Here is a 17,606-nt window from a genome sequence, read left to right on the forward strand (position 1 = left end):
AAAAACTACTCACTTAAAGTGAACTTTTAGATAAATTAAAAAAAAACTATATAAAAATGTAAAAATAGAAAAATAACTTTTCTATAAAAACATAAAAATAATTTGAATTTATTAGGAAAAATATGCATTCATATATACACTCCTGCTTATTGTATGTATATAATTATAAAAAGGTTTATAAATAAATGTGAAAGATATAAGATATAATGAAGACAATATTGAAAATTTATTGAATTGCGTTAGATTACTTTATCTAATATAATATTGGCTGGATAGCCAATAATAATTTATAAAAATGACATTAGTATTCATAAAATTATTATTTTAATTAAGTTAAGTTCGTTAAGTCGTTTACAAGAGGGTATTCAATAATGCCAATTAATTGTAAATGATTCACGATAACTTTTCATATGTGTAACTTATTTCTCGTTATTTTTTTCGTTAGTATTATTCCACGTTAGTATTATTGCACAAAAGGAAACTGCAAATAAAAAATACATTTTTCACGAAATAATTAATTATTGCATATATATAATTATTATAATAATATATATAATATATATAATAATATATAATTATATAATAATATAATAATATATATAATTATTAATATATAATTTTTATATCGAGTAAATCAAGTAACACGTAAGAAGTAGTTCAAATAATTATGTACATAAACAAAATATCCAAGAGTTTTTATCTGTCAATATGAAAAAATTTTTTCAACATAAGAGAATTAATTCTACGACATTTAAAATTAAAACTATCAAAATAAAGAAAATTACATGAAGATTATTTTGAAGAGAAAATTTTATTTGAGAAAATTATATGAGAAATGTAAAATTTTATATATTATATTTAAAACTAATTATATAAATTTAATATATGCGGAATTTCTAATGGAGTTTTAATCATAATTATAACTCATATGATAATAATATAATTGACATCTCATATTTATGACTATCTCATATTTTAATAACAATAAAAATTGCACTTTCTAAAGATTACCTACGTATTAATTGTTTTGTTTTATTGCATGAAGTAAATAAAAAGTAGATGTAGATGACGACCAAGCAAATTTTTTTAACAATGAATTATATTTAATGCCACGAGTCGACATCGTTTTGCAACCATCTATTAAAAAAAAAAGATTAACAAATTAGAGAATATAGAAACCTTGTACGAATAATTGTTACAAAAATTATTATATTTATAAGTTATATAGATGATCTAAAATAAAACGTACAATTTTCTAATATACGTTCAACTTCGTGTGGAGTAATAAATTTATTCCATTCATGAGTACCACGAGGTATTCTATTCATAATGTACTCAATTATTATAATAGTAGACAACCAAGATGTTAATGTTCTATTTATTGTCGTAATAAAAATTGATTTACCAGGTTTCACCATTTTTACACATTCCTAGAACGTAGAAAATATAAAACAGTTTAGTTTTTAATATTTCTATTTAATAGATCTTTTTTTATTATAACATCATACCTTTAAAAACAGTTCTGGATCCGCTACATGTTCCACGACCTCAGAAGTTACAACAGCATCGTATGTTTCTTTCTGTTCTTGGGAAAACTCTTCTACGGTTGTTTGAATATAATTTACTCTCTTTAATATATCGGGATCAAGCTTTGCGTGCTGTTTAGCCGCATCTATTGCTTTCGGTTCTACATCTATTCCAGTTACTTGCGCACCTATTCTAGCTAAACTCTCGCTCAATATACCACCACCGCAACCAATGTCCACAATTTTGATTCCTTCTAGCGGCAAATCTGGATTTTGCACTATGAATCCAGCGTTTATCAATCCATCCTTTATAAATTGTATTCTGAACGGATTGTAAAAGTGAAGAAAATGTATTGGGCCATTCAAGTTCCACCAGAGTGTTTTGTCCCAAGAAGAAAAACGTTCAAGTTCCTTAGAATCAACCGTTGACATTGGTCTAACGATTCTGTTGATACACATGATATCTTTTGATCTGTAATGAATAATGAATTTTTAATTAAATAAATACTTTTCTCTCTCCCCCTTCCTCTCCTTCTCTCCCCTCTCCCCTCTCTCTCAGCGAATCATGACCAATTCCGCGAGAAAATTGACAATATTTCTAGTCGACAATGGTTATGACTCGTTTAGATTCCGATTAGATATACCGTGCGGATTGATTAGATAAGTCAAATAAAATTACATTATTTTCAAAAAATACCTCGAATATTTAGCTTATTCTAAAAATTCATGATGCTTGATGTTCTATCCATATCATCATAAAGATAAGATATATAAATTGATTGAACAACATACCTGTTTTGGAGAATACTCCACGATTTATTAATATATTTCAAAATACTCAAAGCTCTCATATTTGTATTTAACCGTAACTACACTTATAATTTAATAGATAAATCGCATCAACAACTTGCAGATCGATGATGAATCTAAAAAAATTCCAAGTGTATAAAGATATATATATTTTAATGAATTATAAATCTTACTTCGGAAAAATATATTATCGGTTGTCTTTCTAGCAAGAGACACAATAACACACTGAAGCTAGAATTGAAAATATGGAGAGGGAACCTAAAATCTTAGTTTAGGTGAGAGGGATGTAGGAGCCACCGGTTTCCGTCTTATATAAATATAATCTGCTTACAGTGTTTTGATATGATAAAGTAAGAGATACACACAAATACACATATGTTCTTTGTAATTTTATATATATATATATATATATATATATATATATATATAAAATTTTATAATATATTACTTTATAATGTATCACCTTATAATACTTTATGTACATATATATGTATGTATAAATTATACATATATATATACATTTATATATATATATATATGTATATATATATATATTATATATATATATATATATATATATATATATATATATATGGGTTTATTTAAAAAAATAAATTCAAATCACGCACTATCAACTTACATTTTATGAGTTAACACAAGCGAATGAAAGACTCACTTTAGCGACTCTCAGTTTCGTATATAAGTATAAACAATAATATAGGGATAAATACAATAATATTTGTTTGAAATAAGGTCATCAATTATGAATATTTTTGTAGGCGCAACATTTTTTGTAGAAATTTGCAAATGGGAAAAATTGAATAGTATATTTCCTTTTTTCGAAGGAACTAACTATTTTGCCTCACATGTTGCAATATATATTACAATAATATGTTATATGTATATATGATATGTAAAACATATGCGATATCTATATATATATATATATATATATATATATATATATATATATATGTGTGTGTGTAAATGATTATTTAATAGAATTTAAAGAACGAACTTTAAAAATTGCATAAATTACAATTCAATTATCTGTTGTGAAAGCTACAATATCATACAATTTAATTTGCTCAAATCTAATGAATGAAATAAATTTTTAATATGTGGATTTTTTCGGACATACCAAAAAAATTTAGAATATAAAAGTGGATAAGTCATCTTTTAAAAACGTAAAAAAGTAGTTTAGATATATTGAAAAAAATAATGCATTATACCGTATATGTATAATTGTAAAATTATTAAAAACACTTATAGACATGAGAGCGATATATAAATATGAAGGCAAATGATATTGAACGTTTATTGAATTGCATTAAATTACGTTAGATTAGAAGTATATATTTTATCTATCTATCTATTTTCGTATTTGCGCATCGAGCGTGATTAGGAAATGTATCATATGCATTATGAATCAGTTTCAAGGAATGCGGTACTGAATACTTATAGCGTCAGTACTTATAAAATTATTATCTTGATTGTCAAGTCGTTGCTAAGAGAATATTCAATAATTATTGGCTGTAACTATTTCGGTAGAAGTGTTCCGTACATATACTGTGTTTATCATTTCGTTATCTCGCCTTTTATACGCATTTATCTTTATTTGCATTTTTCTTATTTAACCTAAACAAAAAAAAGATAAATGCAATTAAAAGATAGATGCGTAAAAAAGGCGAGATAACGAGAAATTTAGCAATTCTATTGATAGATATATATATATATATATATATATATATATATATATCAATGTCGACGGTGGAGCCTAAAGATATTTTATTTATACGCATAATTGTTCGAGCTATTTGCGCGTGCTACTTCCTAAAATAGATTTTCCTAAAATAAAAATTGTACGCGATAATTAATTATTCATTTCGCGAAAAATACGTTTATTCTAAACAAGGAAAATGCAAATAAAGATAGATGCGTATTTTTAGATTTCTCATTATCTCGCCTTTTTTACGCATCTATCTTTTATTTGCATCTATTTTTTTCTTGTTTAGAATAAACAAAAAAAAATGCAAATAAAAATAGATGCATAAAAAAGACGGGATAACGAAATAATGTAAATACAGTATATGTACAGAACGCTTCTACCGTGAAATAGTTACAGCCAATAATTCCGGCATTATTGAATATATAAAAATGGTAAAATTTAAATATATATATATATATATATATATATATATATATATGATAAATTAATAAATAAATGATAAAATAAATGATAAAATTTAAATATATATTTAAATTTTTCCATCTGTATATATAAACAATTAAATCTTATTTTTAATTAGATTGATACTTTCATATGACATTCGATGATAACACGACATTCATGATAATCTCGATAACAAAAGAGCCAGCGAGTTATCTATATATTATATCTATCTATCTAAACCTAATAGCACTTATAATTTAATAAATAAACGACTGAAATTGTATCAATGACTTTCAGACCAACAATCTGAAATATTTTTTTAGAACCAATATGTTGATAATTCGGTAATTCTAACAATAATTCTAATTTTTGTTTGATGACACTTTTAAAAGACGTTTAAAATTTAAATTTTTACACACATACATATCTATGCAAAATTTTAATATGAAATGTAAAATAGAAGTATCAGGAAATAAACATTATTTTGCAAATTCGGTTAATTGTAATATCAAAGTACTGTTCATTATATTATGTATCTCAATTGTTTTTATTCGATATATTTGCCGTTATTTATTATAATTATCTTGTATTAATATTTATAAAAAAAATTTTCTAAACAGGCTGATAAACCGACGATTTTTGTTTCCTCAAAATTTCTTTTCATTATGAAATAGTATAAAAAAATTAATGTACTTATATGAAAATTTAGAAGATACGTATATTAATTACTTACTATACAGATGTACCATCAACTTACACTTTACGAGTTAACACGAGCGAATGAAAGATATTTTAATTGCTGGCAGTTAATTTCTCACATTTCGAAAGATAGCACGTTAAAATACAATGATATGACATATTTGAAGTGCGTCATTTACAAGTTCTTTTATAATCGCTATATCTGAAATAATAATACTGTGGAAATTAGTGAAAGATCAAGAGATACTGTTTAAGATAAATTTTTAATGAAAATTTGCATGATTACAAAAATTTAAATTTAGTATATTTCTTTTGGTAAAGTATTGTTATTATGTGTATATATATATATATATACATCTAGAATATATTATAATTCCTTAGCAGTACTTGTTTAAAATATACAACATTCAAAACATATATGATAAGATTGCAACATTCAAAAATATTTTATATATATTGCGATACTTACGCAAAGTATAGAATTCTACAATATATTTTTAATAAACAAAATTGGCTATTCTTTAAGAACAACGTGGCATATCCAAATATGGATATATGCAAAAAAATGCACTCTCTCGATCGTTATGTCGAGAACCGAGAAGAGATACACTCATCGTCCTCACGATCTCTCATTTATCCAATAAAAGAAGCGCAAAAGAGCGGATGCAACGTAGAAGCAATATATCGCGTTTTACGGGCGCATAATGCAGCCGACGGTTCGTCCTCAACGTCCGAGTCGCGCGTCGGGAAGTTCTTACAACACTGTAATACACCAGTAATTTCTTCGCTCTTCTTTGTCTAACTTGTTTCGATAGTCTGTTCACTATTTTTACGTCGGTTCATTCAGTTTTCTAATATATTTTTTCATCGTTGAAAAAACGTCTGTTTCCGATTGATTCCCTTATTTTGTTACTTTTTTAAAAATAATTTTATTTTATTTTATTTTTTTTGTTCGGATTATGTTTTAATAAATAAAAGAATCTTAAAGTATAAATTTTTTACATACTTTGTGGGATAATGTGTGAGATAACATAAAGATAATCGATTAACTTGCTACGAATGTAATTGATTGACTGACAATATTTTTATCAATTTGCTCCGTATATTATCTCTCAAAATACAAGTGTGATAAATATTGGATAGTAATAAATCAAGATATCAACGTCAATTAAGAATTAATAAAATCGATAACATATATAACATATAATAAATCGACACACATATCTAAGAATGTATTAAGAACTTGATAACGCATTTTATGATACTATTAGTCAATTTATATTTACTAACCTTAATATTTACCAATCTTGATATCAAAATTTTTAATTTCAATTAAATTTTTAAATGTACTATTAAATTTATATGGTAATATTCAAAATTATTTTTAGAGGGATTTTTATTCTGCTAAGCACATAAACAACAATTTTTTGCGTTAATGAATTGCCTTTTTAGATATTTTTGAATATTTTAGAGTTTAAATATTTCTTCGTTTCTGAATCAAAAAAATATTAGATTTTGTAAATCATAATTTTAACTTTTAATTCCAACTTTTCTTTTTAAATTTCGGGAGAGGGTTTGAACCTCCCCAAATCTTCCTTTACAGTTACACTTATGATTACGATACATTTTATATATAAAATTGATATTAATACAAAGTACTAGTATCACGTAATAGTTTATACGTGATTCACATAGTATATTCTCTAGTAATAAAAATATGAAAAATACGAGCGGATATCGCGGATATCCTTTGCATCCTGATTCGCTTCCATGTGAGGTAGTCGTTCGGTGGTTCAAATGGAGTCTTAAAAACGGGACACCTTACAGCTGACGGGTATTACGAGTTTTCGTGCTAGAGCCGACTGTATGTCCAATAAGTAATGACGTAGGGATGTAAGGAAGCCTTGATAATTCTTCGAGCATGTAGCCACGCAATTAAGGTGTAACGTTTTGAAGTTCTGGTCGTAAACAACGCGGGCAAAGTAGCGGAACCTTCGAGGCTCCGGTTCCGCCCGTCAATTGTTACCAATTGTTGCCAATCAGAGTAATACGTGTCATTATGCCGAGAGAAGGCTGGCAACGGTGCGCAGCCTTCCCCTGCCTGCGTACCAGCCTGATTACACCGCGGGTAATATTAATTTGCCGCTAATTGGATAGTATCTGACGGACGCGCGCGTAGGTCGAAATCAGTGTTTTACAGGACGATACGCCCTTCGCCTCCCTGTAAAAAGGAATCAATCTCCTTTCGCTATAGGTAAACAATCCATCGGCCATCCGTGATTTTTCTTTTATAAATTGCATTTTCTGGAAAGAAAATGTATACATTGTTTCATTTATTCCGTTATTAACATCAGCTATATTAATTAATTCGCAAGCAATTATAAATATGTATGTAACAATGTGTGTCACGAGTTGCTACGAAAGAAACTTATACCAATTGGCAAAAATTAATTTTGACGAATTATTACATTCTTACTTCAGTGAAAAAAAAAATATCTCAAATTTAAAGATGTTATGTAAGATTAAGAATATACCATTTTGATGATCAGTCGACAGTAATTAAAATCTTCTATTTTTATTATTGATAACTATTATGTTTCATGTTCGTTAAGACCGACGCGAGTGTTTCGCGTGTTATTTTGTTTATTGACGGTTGTTATTTTGTCGTGACTATGATTATGCATACCAGGATTAAATGCAGGAATCGATAGCGTGTATTCTGCATATAATTATCGTGTATAAAACGTATGTATGTGTATGTATAAAATATCATGCAACTGCATAAAGATTTACAACTTTTCCATGATGCTCGTCTTCCTCATAGAATTATAATCGTTCCACTGCAGCGGACACATTGATTAAGCGGCGTAGTACACTTTGCAATTCAGGAATCCGATGGGTTAGACCATGGGCGTAATTCTCCACCTTTCGCCGCGCCATCAGTGTCGGCGGCTACTTTGTCCGTGTACCAGTTAGTTGGCATTTACATCGCGATGTAGGAGTAGATTTATTATGTGGCGGTACCAGTAGTGCCTGGAGATTGTCGCAGGATAATCGATAATTGCCGCTTTACATCATTAAGATTAATTGCGCCGGTGTACGGACTTTATCGGATGTTCATCATCGTTTATCATGAATCACAATTGGATGTCTCTATTACTTAATCATTCAGCACAGTATCGTATTCTTCAGTACAATATTCTGCCCACCGAAGATCCCCTCACGATATTTATCATTCACCTACGCCTTTATATTTTTCGAGAGAGAAACGATGACGTGACGTATAATATATTTATTTATTCGCGTCTATCATTATCTCTATACGCCGATAAATAATCGTTAATAATCTCGAAAATATCTAGGATAGAATTACTTTCCGATGTACGTAACGGTCGGCTTGCGCAAGAAAATATGGCAGCGGATTTTTTATATAAAACCTGGGTGTAATTTCACGTGTAAGGACCTCGCGTTATTTTTGAACGTAGCAGAGAGAGAGAGAGAAAAAAAAAGGAGAAAGAGAAACGAAGAGCCGTTCTTCGGCTTGCTCAATTACGTATGGTTCTGGTAACTCGATGCGATTAACATACGCGCTGCGCGGACACCGTCGCGCCCCCGGTGCGAGACGCGAGGGGAGCCTGAGACTGTCGCGGTGCATCGCACTCCTCGGCCGCGCAAAGAATACGCGAGGGAGAGCGAGGAGAGAGGCGAGGGAGAAGAGAGAAGAGGAGAAAAATAAAAGGAAGAAAACCCAGTGCGTTCGTGCATCGCGTGGCTGAAAGTGAACCAACCGGTGGCCACGCCTCCTTAGACAGCCGCCAGCCAACAATTAAGATTTGATCGGCAAAAATGGTCGAGGCAAAATGGCGCTGGCCACTGAATACGTAATGCCCACGAGAACGAGACGATCCCGATCCCGATCCCGCGCCGATGAAAACCGGTGCATCGCGCGCCTCATTTCATTCGAAATACGACTCCGAACCAGTAGCTTCGATTAAGGGGCACAAATGGTCGATACGTGTGGTGGCCCTTATAATTTTATATCGGATCGTAGCAGACGAAGACATTGTCGTTCGGGGTAATTTCGCTCGAGGGAAACCTCGTTCGACGAAGGCGGTATTTATATTTACATATACGCAACACGTGGGAGAGGCCAGTTTCGCGGAACTGATTTTAATTAGTTTGATATCAGTTCCACCGGCCCTCTGTGTACACGTGATCCGCGCTACAATTAATACCTATTAAATTTTTTTCTGACTGCAACACAATCATGAAAGTAATTCAAACTGTAAATTATATCTTGAATTTGGAATCTTAGGAACTTTTTTAAGCTTGGATCTACATATATCGATGTACTGGTGCGCACGAATCGGCAATTAGCTACCCTTATAGAAATCTAATTTAATATTAGCCAATATAATATTGGAAATTACTTATTTTGAATCATCATTAAATAACAGTGCTTTTAATAATGCTCTTCTATAAGGGTGTTCAATTTATAATATTAATCATAGCCTGCTTGGCCGACTAATATATTTGACAAGCAGCTGATGACGCCTGCGAACGAGCAACCGAGTATGCATCGCTGCAACTGCTGTCAGTTCTATCGAAAGATCTGGAGACATCGTTGTAGAAAAAAAATACCTGTTATCCAGAAAATAATTGCGAATAATAAACACGATCGCGCGATATTTTTTAACGAGCGATCTGTGAGAAACAAAGTCGCAAATGCGCGCATTATACCGCGAACTCGTAAACAACATCGAACTACACACGCCGTCAATCAAAATAAAGTCGCACGATCGGTGGCATTGTATTGCTCATTGTACGTTTATATCTACTTGTCATTCGTTCATATCACGTTCGCTCATATCTACTTCATCGAATGCTCATCGCGGGGCGTCGCATCGATTTCTTGTTGTTACGCTCCCTCTTTGTTCTCCTTTGACTCGCCGAGTCGCGCGAGATCTCTTCGGAGCGGTTCCTCCTCCTGTTCCTTTTTCTCCCTCTTCCACCTCGACTCGATGGAAGACTCTCCGAGACTGGATTAAAATTGCAGGAGCGATTTCACGAACTCACGATATCGGCGAAAACGCCACCGAGGCTCTAATCATGGCGGGTACATGGCGCGCGGTAGCCGCTACCACGTTTTACCCCTTAACTCAAGACTCTCATTACACTAATGTCCCACCAATCATCGGCCCTCAGTCGGCGGCACTCCCCCCTCCCTCGCGAACCCCTCCCCGCCTTTCTCAATCACTTCAATCAGAATCATGCAAACCGACGAAGAAATCAAATTCCTCGACCCCGCCGAGGCGATACCACGAGGATTTCTGCGAAACGATCATACTTTGTATCCGTCCGCAATGGAGGAGTCGTAGGTTTCGCGCGTGATTCGTCAATTTCTGCGGAGGCTTCCCGCCTCTATCGCTTTCTCCCGAATCGGATTGTATAATAAGAGATTTATTGCGTGCGCAATTATTTCATTTGGTATGATCGTTACGGTCGAACGAAACACGTTCCCTCGATGGCCAAACGTCTGGTACGGCGCGGCCTTTCTTGCGAGGCGATGGAAGGCCGCAACGGCCCATCGAAGTCTTTAACAGGGTACTTCGCGAAATAGCCGAAGAAACGCTCTTTAGCATACCGGGAGGGCCAACCGTTAAGGCGGTCGTTAAGTTTATGGGGGAGCGCGAGATGCGAGAGGTTGGCAATTAGATGCCTTCTGTGAACACTGTGATCTTCGCCACGCGAAAGAAAACGACCGCGGCCCCGCGCGCGCGCAAGGCCCCGCCGTGCATGGCGGTAGTCCCCCTTCCTCCCTCCCTTCCTCCCTCGGATGCGAAACGAAGCGAGCCTATATAGACGCGGATGCGATCGCGAAAGGAAATTGAAATGCGCAAATGGCTCCGTCCGCGCGTGATTCACGCTCACCGGATTCGAACGATTTCACGACCCCGTTCGCCGTCGTCCTGCTCGAAGACGCGATTAAAATCGGCGTGCCCCGTGCAAGGGAAAAGAGGGAGGAATTAAAAAAGGAAAAGAAAGAGAAAAGGAATGAAAAGGAATACGAAGCACGAGAGAGTTAAAGTCGATCGCGCGCGCCATGCAATTCGTTACTTGGAACGATGGCAGCGTTTGAGGCGAAGTGTTGCTATGCGCGCGGCATCGCACCGGGATTATAATTTACATGGCTGCGCCCGATAATTTACATAAATCAGCTGTAACGTTACGAAAGACCCGTCGGTGCCCATTAAAAGAATGTTTGTTCGCGGACCACGTACGTGTCACCGCGCGATATAAAGCCAGTTTCGCCGAGCGTCGATTAAATTTAATCGCAGTTTCACCGTGTACCTCTTCAAGCATATCGCTGTTTTCCGACCGCGGACCGAGAAGAAAAATTTACTTTATATTCCGCCGACTGGTCCATAATCTCGAAAGTACCGGAGATTGTGAAAAGTGAGACAAATCCGCCGCGCGATAATCGATCGTGCAATTTCGCGCGATTTCGCACAGGCGATGCGACGATGCAAAAGTACCGAAGGTCGAAAATTCCATCGACGATTACGAAAAAAGTCTCAAGGTAATCTCTGAGATAAATAAGTAGCGTGAATGGAAATGTCACGCAACATTCGAAGTTGCGAATAATAATAATAATAATAATAATAATATAATCGAGCCATTAATATATATGGATTACGGTCTGCATTAGACCCACCATGGACCCATTTTGTCATATTGCAACACGTTTGATATAAATTCCGGGGCCACGGGAAGGGGGGGAGAGGAGGAGAGAGGGAGGGTTCCTCTGGTACTTATCCGCGCGGTGAAAATGGCGCTGAGAGGGAGACGGGACCAAAGGCAAGGCGCGCGGCAAAAGCTATGCTTCGCAGACTCGGGAGAGCAACCAACCACTTATCATTAGCCGTATCTTCCGCCGGGCAGTCAGGGTAATTGTTTCCTCCGGTTTATAGTTTTATTCCGACTCACCGGCGCGATGATATCTCTGCTCGTTTTATATTCCTCGAGGCTATATTGGCCGCATCATGGCCGCGCGTCTGCCCCCCCCCCTCTCTCTCTCTCTCTCTCTTTCTCTCTCTCTCTCTCTCTCTCTCTCTCTCTCTCTCTCTCTCTCTTCTCGGCGGGCTCGGGTTCGTCTAGCTTGCTCTTTTTGTCTCCTCCAGCATCCGTCTGCCCCTTCCCCCCCGCCCTCCCCTGAAGCTTCTTCGTCGAAGTCTATGATAATTGGGAAAGCGATGCGGCTGGCGTGCCAAGATACGCATCTTGCGTAATTCGAATCGATTGAACGTTCGCACGCGAGGCGAAACTAGATCCGCCGAATTACAGCAACGATCGGGAGATTCCGCTTCCGACGAGCTCGTGCTTGTATGAGATTGAGCGATATATCAACCGGCAAAATGGAGCTTGGGCTCTCTCCGCGCTAGGGGCCTGACGCAGCCTTGTCTTCCCAGAAGTGCCGCGCCGTTCGGGAAGGAGAAAAGGGCCACCCGGGCCATGGCGATTGCGGATTCACCGGCGCGGAGCGGCGCGCCCATCCTCGAGCCGAGGGAAGCCACGGGGGTTGGCGAGCGGCGACCTACACCGATGGCGGCATCAAACCACGTCTAGCCGCGCGATATGGAAATATCCGAGCCGCTTGTAATAACACGGCATCGGGTGGCCCGTCTCGTAAACGGCGACGAAGAGAGCTCCTCGCCAAGTATTTTCGTGGAAGCCGCGCCGCGCTCGTTCTGCCTCGGAAATTAAGAGTCTCGCGTACGAGGGCGGCGCTCTGAAACGGGGCCTATCGTTTAACTCGGATCTCCATGCGAGATTACTGCCCCCCGGGGGTGGCCGCTGCGGCGGCGACCGCGGCGGCGGCGGCGGCGGCGATGGTGATGGAGGCGGCGGTGTCGACGATGGTGTGCCCGGTGTTGCTAGTAGCGTCGGCGGTGGTGGTTGTGTTCGCTGGAAAGGCGGACTCTGGGGAATCCCCACCCATGCATAATCTAAATAGCTTTTATATATGCGCGGTTCCGCGGTCGCGATAAGCGGCCCTGTGCTCGATGTTCGCCAAGTGCGACGTCACGACGCGAAATTTCGGCGTTCATTTAGTTTTGCATCAACGTCGACTCAATTCTGACTCTTTCAATCTGATTTTCACTATATTATATATTATAATTAAAATTGTACTACAGCAAAAGTCACTCGCAACATAATTTTCTAAAATCTTACGAAAACAGCCGTTCTACATTTGCATCGTGTATGTCATTCTCAGATTTTTCGTCCGCACAAAATCGATCGAAGATTATTGTATTCCGAATATAAAGGAACGGATATCACACTGAAAATAGTTACAAGGGTATTAGGCAGAGTTTTCGACAACGCGTGCCGGTCGATGTGAATTTCTGAGGGGGTGTGTCATGTGGGCGTGAGGGTGTCACAGCTGCCTTTCTGCACGGGTCCCATGCACCGCTCGCCGGATACGCACGCTCCACGCGTTACGAATACACGCGTCACGCGTGTGCATTTACGTGCGTGAGATACAATATAAGATACACCCGACGTTACATAGTCCAACTTTGCGCTCGTTGCACTCGCAACCGTACGGGATCTTCATCTTTCACAGATTTCACGAAATAAGGGAGAAATGCCGAGCGACCACTATCCCCTTAGAGATACAGGATCGCCCCGATTAACCGCGAAGGGAGGAAGCGAAAGAGTCTCGAGTGACAGGAAGATGGTGAGGCGAAAGCAAGAGAAAGCGCCCTTTCCTTTTTCGATCGATTTCCGGATCCGTCCTCGGTATTTTGTTTCGGCTTAGAAAGTGGCCGGTTCTCCGACGAATACAACTTCGCGATAGATGAAATATCCGATTTATTTTTTAATAAATATCGCAAAAAGAGGACTGTCTGTTCATATCGGTTTTTTTTGTTTCGGCAAGAAGAGAAAAGCGAGACGTCGCGATATACCGATGATATTTTCAATAGCGATCGCCGGCGATCCCTAACAACCTTTTCATCTTCGATCGTTATGCGTTTTTATTTTTCTTCGGGAATAGGCGAACGAGTGCCCACGCGCGTATACAATCGTGCCCGAAAGCAACCGGATCTGAAGCGGGAACAATTTTGCCTCCTACCAGCACACAAATTCTAATACGCAGGCGGGCACGGTAATGACTACAATCATCCGGGACCGTACAATGCTATCTGATCGGATCACAAAATCGTCGGGTACGTCGTTGTTTTCAAAACAGGTATGATTGTAGAGCTTTGCGACGCTCGGCAGATGCTACGCCCGAAAATGCCCTGTATAATGATAGAAATTCGTTGCCGTGTAAATTCCGATGATTTCGACGCGACGTTTGAGGTGCGACTTCCTCGTCAATCGGGGACCGCTAGAAATTTCTAAAGCATCTGTGAAAATTAAGGCGGAACATTTCCCTTCCATCTCCGACGCTTATCTGAGTGAAAACGCTCGCGTTGATTAAAAATGCGCGTCCTTAACGCGTAGCGTTGGCAGGAAAATTTCCATTTCGAGCTTTACAGTCGCTCTCGGAATAATCTAGTCGGATCACTCTGTTGTGTCGTTTCTGCTATTGAGATCGATTGACGATGGAATCGCGAATCTCGTGTTACAATCCGGTTTCGATGAAAGACCGAGGAAATGCTCTACAATGACGAAAGGACGGAGGCGTCGAATGCGGAAGTGTCGAGCATTCTCGAAAAGGAACGACCGGCCGAACGCATCGTTTCTCAATAGAAAGCGTTACTTTGAAAGGATCACTCGTTCCTTGTCGTGATCGCGGCGATCTACGATCCAGAATCGGCGGCTTGAAGCAGTGGCTTTGAAGCGTACCGCCGCATTGCGAATGCGTTCCTTCCTCGTTTCATTTAGCCGCCTTTAGCAGCCATAATGGTGACTTGGGAATATCAGATCCCGTTCGTCATTGTTACATCCTTCCTCCCCCCCCCCCCCTCGATGCATCATGTGCTATGCATGATGTGGTGAAACTTCAGTTCTACTTGTACCCACCGATCGATCACTTTTCCGTTATGTAATGTTTTTTTTTTTTTTTTTTTTTTTTTTTTAAAAGAAATTTGACAAGTTTTTAACACACGTTTCTTTCTCGGATCATCAATATGATCTATTTTTCATTTTTATGTGATTATATAAATATAAAAGCAATTGCACATTTCAGGATTGTGCTTAAAACGGGTGTAAAACTTAATCTCAGATTAACACGTAGCTGAGAAACATAATATTTTTTAAAATAGCTTCAAAAATAATATTTTTTTTTCATGTTCCGTACGTACGCGTCTTTGATAACTTTAGTAGTTTACTATCGCTATATTTGAAATACTACCTGCACTTGAAATGACGAAGAATTTCATTGTAATTTTCTCTACCGAGTATTGATCCGATGTGAGGTAATCTTCGCCAGCATTTTTCGTTTGAATCGTTCGAATTGCAAATCTGCAATTCATAGCTTCCTTGAGCTCAATCGTAATTACATAATTAATCCGCGGGTACATGAAGAGAGGAAGAATACGTAATGTATGCGTCGACCGCGGCTCTGCTCGTTGTCCGTGTAGCCGCGAATTGCATACCCGTATTCATGACGGCATATCCGAGATGTTCCTGTGTACCCATCAATTCTTCTCTTCTAATTCTATATCCGTAGAAAGGGAATTTTTTTCAGAAAATCCATAAATCAACAAGAAATTCGTCCTCCTTAGAGTTTTTAGCTAGTTTTGAAATTATTTATCTTTCATTGACTTTTCTGCCTGCAAGATTTATTTTTTTTTTAAGTTTTATGTATATTAAACATTCAATTTATCATCTTTGATTCTTACTTGTCAAATTGAAATTTAGATATAGAATAAGTTTTGTAGTTTCTGTAGAATAAGTTTCTGTAGCTATGTGTGTGTTTTAAATAACAAATTTTATATATCAATGCGCGCGCGCGCGCGCGCGCGCGTGTGTGTGTGTGTGTGTGTGTGTGTGTGTCAATTTGCGTGTACGTTTACTCGCGATAATATGTATAATCATATATCGCAAACTCTATGAAGCGGAAAAAATCCGAGCGCTTTCTTTCCGCGTCAAGTAAAATGTGCGTAAATATCGCGACTGACGAAAGGTTTATCACGAGGTATCATTAAAATCAGCGGTAAGTCTCTCTCTTTCTCTCTCTTCGTCGGGGGTAATTACAGACAGGCAGTGTCGAGATTACGAGCGAACGGGGTGCTGTAAATTTTCGACGCCGCGCGTCGCGCGGCTGAAGGGCATGAGAGGTTCAATTATCGCTTCGTTTGCGCGCAAAATTCCCTCATACAAGAATGCGGATAATCGCCTTCGTTAGCGGGATTAAGGATTACTGCTACCGGCCGCGTAGTATCCTAAGGCAGCGGCTTCGCCTTCGCCGTCCTCGTCGTTACCGTCCCTTTTTTCCCTCCGTTATCTTTATTAACGAAAATTATACATTTTTGTAACCGCTCGTTGCGGATTTTCAATGAACACGTATCGTCTCTCAAATGGATTGCACCGACACATCTCGCTCTATATGGGAATCTCTTATTTCGCAAATAATATGGACGACGGTTTTGATTAAACTCATCTTCACGATGTCGCTTCTCATTCATATTTCCATTTAATACACAGAAATTTTTTTTTTATCTTCCGAATTTATATCTTTGTATTGGATCCTTCTGATGAAATAGTTAATCTCCGATAATTTTCGGAAAATATATATATATATATATATATATATATATATATATATATATATATATTTGGTATTTGCTGACGTTACAAATTTGTTGTAAGAATGTGATAATATTAACAAAAAAAATCTCAATTTTAAATACGTATTAGTAATCATTAGTAATAGAAAATTTTTGTACTCCTTTCAGGACCCCTCAATAATATTATTTTTCCCTTTGAAATTTCGACAGGTAATAATAATGATGAACGATTTTGAAAGTAATAGAGGTGCGTAATGCATAATGCTTTTCATCGGAAATATTTGATCGTTTCCTTTGCCGATAACAAGGGTTCGTGATATTCGACTCGTAATGACGAGACTACGATCGTAAATTACGACGTCGGGCGCAAGGGAGATTCGGAGGGAGAGCAGACGAAGAAAAGAGAGACACACAGACGGAAGGGGTGGAGAGGAGAAGGGGGATTCTGGGTGTCGATGAAAGGGAAGCTGGAACCGTTGGAAGCTGGCGAAACAGCGATCGCTTGGTACACACAACCCCGTCCCGTGGGCCGAGGGAAGGGACGAGGAAGGGGGGGACAGGGAGTATTATACCCTGAAAACGCAGTTTGTCTTATCATCCGCCATCTAGCAATGGTGAGGAGCATTGCTTTACGACTAATGGACTTGCACCGGTAAA

General features: G+C 37.3%; 1 protein-coding gene across 3 annotated transcripts; it reads right to left on the minus strand.

Moving 5' to 3' along the window:
- Positions 1-207: 207 nt before the first annotated feature.
- LOC105430215 (uncharacterized) lies at positions 208-2,571 on the minus strand. 3 transcript variants are annotated; one of them, XM_089076677.1, is made up of 6 exons: positions 2,510-2,544; positions 2,319-2,452; positions 1,509-1,998; positions 1,250-1,430; positions 1,016-1,137; positions 208-481 (listed from the first exon to the last, which is right to left on the minus strand). In XM_089076677.1, exons 2-5 carry the CDS (start codon positions 2,375-2,377, stop codon positions 1,019-1,021), a joined length of 849 nt encoding a protein of 282 aa, XP_088932803.1. In that variant the 5' UTR covers positions 2,378-2,452; positions 2,510-2,544; the 3' UTR covers positions 208-481; positions 1,016-1,018. The 3 variants fall into 3 exon arrangements, with proteins under 3 accessions (XP_088932803.1, XP_088932802.1, XP_088932801.1); XM_089076676.1 differs by having other exon boundaries at positions 1,012-1,137; positions 2,319-2,571; XM_089076675.1 differs by having other exon boundaries at positions 2,319-2,570.
- Positions 2,572-17,606: the final 15,035 nt, after the last annotated feature.

Source organism: Pogonomyrmex barbatus, unplaced genomic scaffold, assembly GCF_055798465.1.
Source record: "Pogonomyrmex barbatus isolate J1 unplaced genomic scaffold, ASM5579846v1 scaffold2, whole genome shotgun sequence".
NCBI lineage: Eukaryota > Metazoa > Arthropoda > Insecta > Hymenoptera > Formicidae > Pogonomyrmex > Pogonomyrmex barbatus.

Excerpts from the sequence above, each read along its gene's own strand:
- LOC105430215 (XM_089076676.1), bottom strand. The coding sequence starts at position 2,377 with ATGAGAGCTTTGAGTATTTTGAAATATATTAATAAATCGTGGAGTATT. Across the intron at positions 1,999-2,318 it reads TGGAGTATTCTCCAAAACAG|ATCAAAAGATATCATGTGTA; the intron begins GTATGTTGTTCA and ends TATTCATTACAG. Across the intron at positions 1,138-1,249 it reads TGAACGTATATTAGAAAATT|ATGGTTGCAAAACGATGTCG; the intron begins GTACGTTTTATT and ends TTTTTTTAATAG.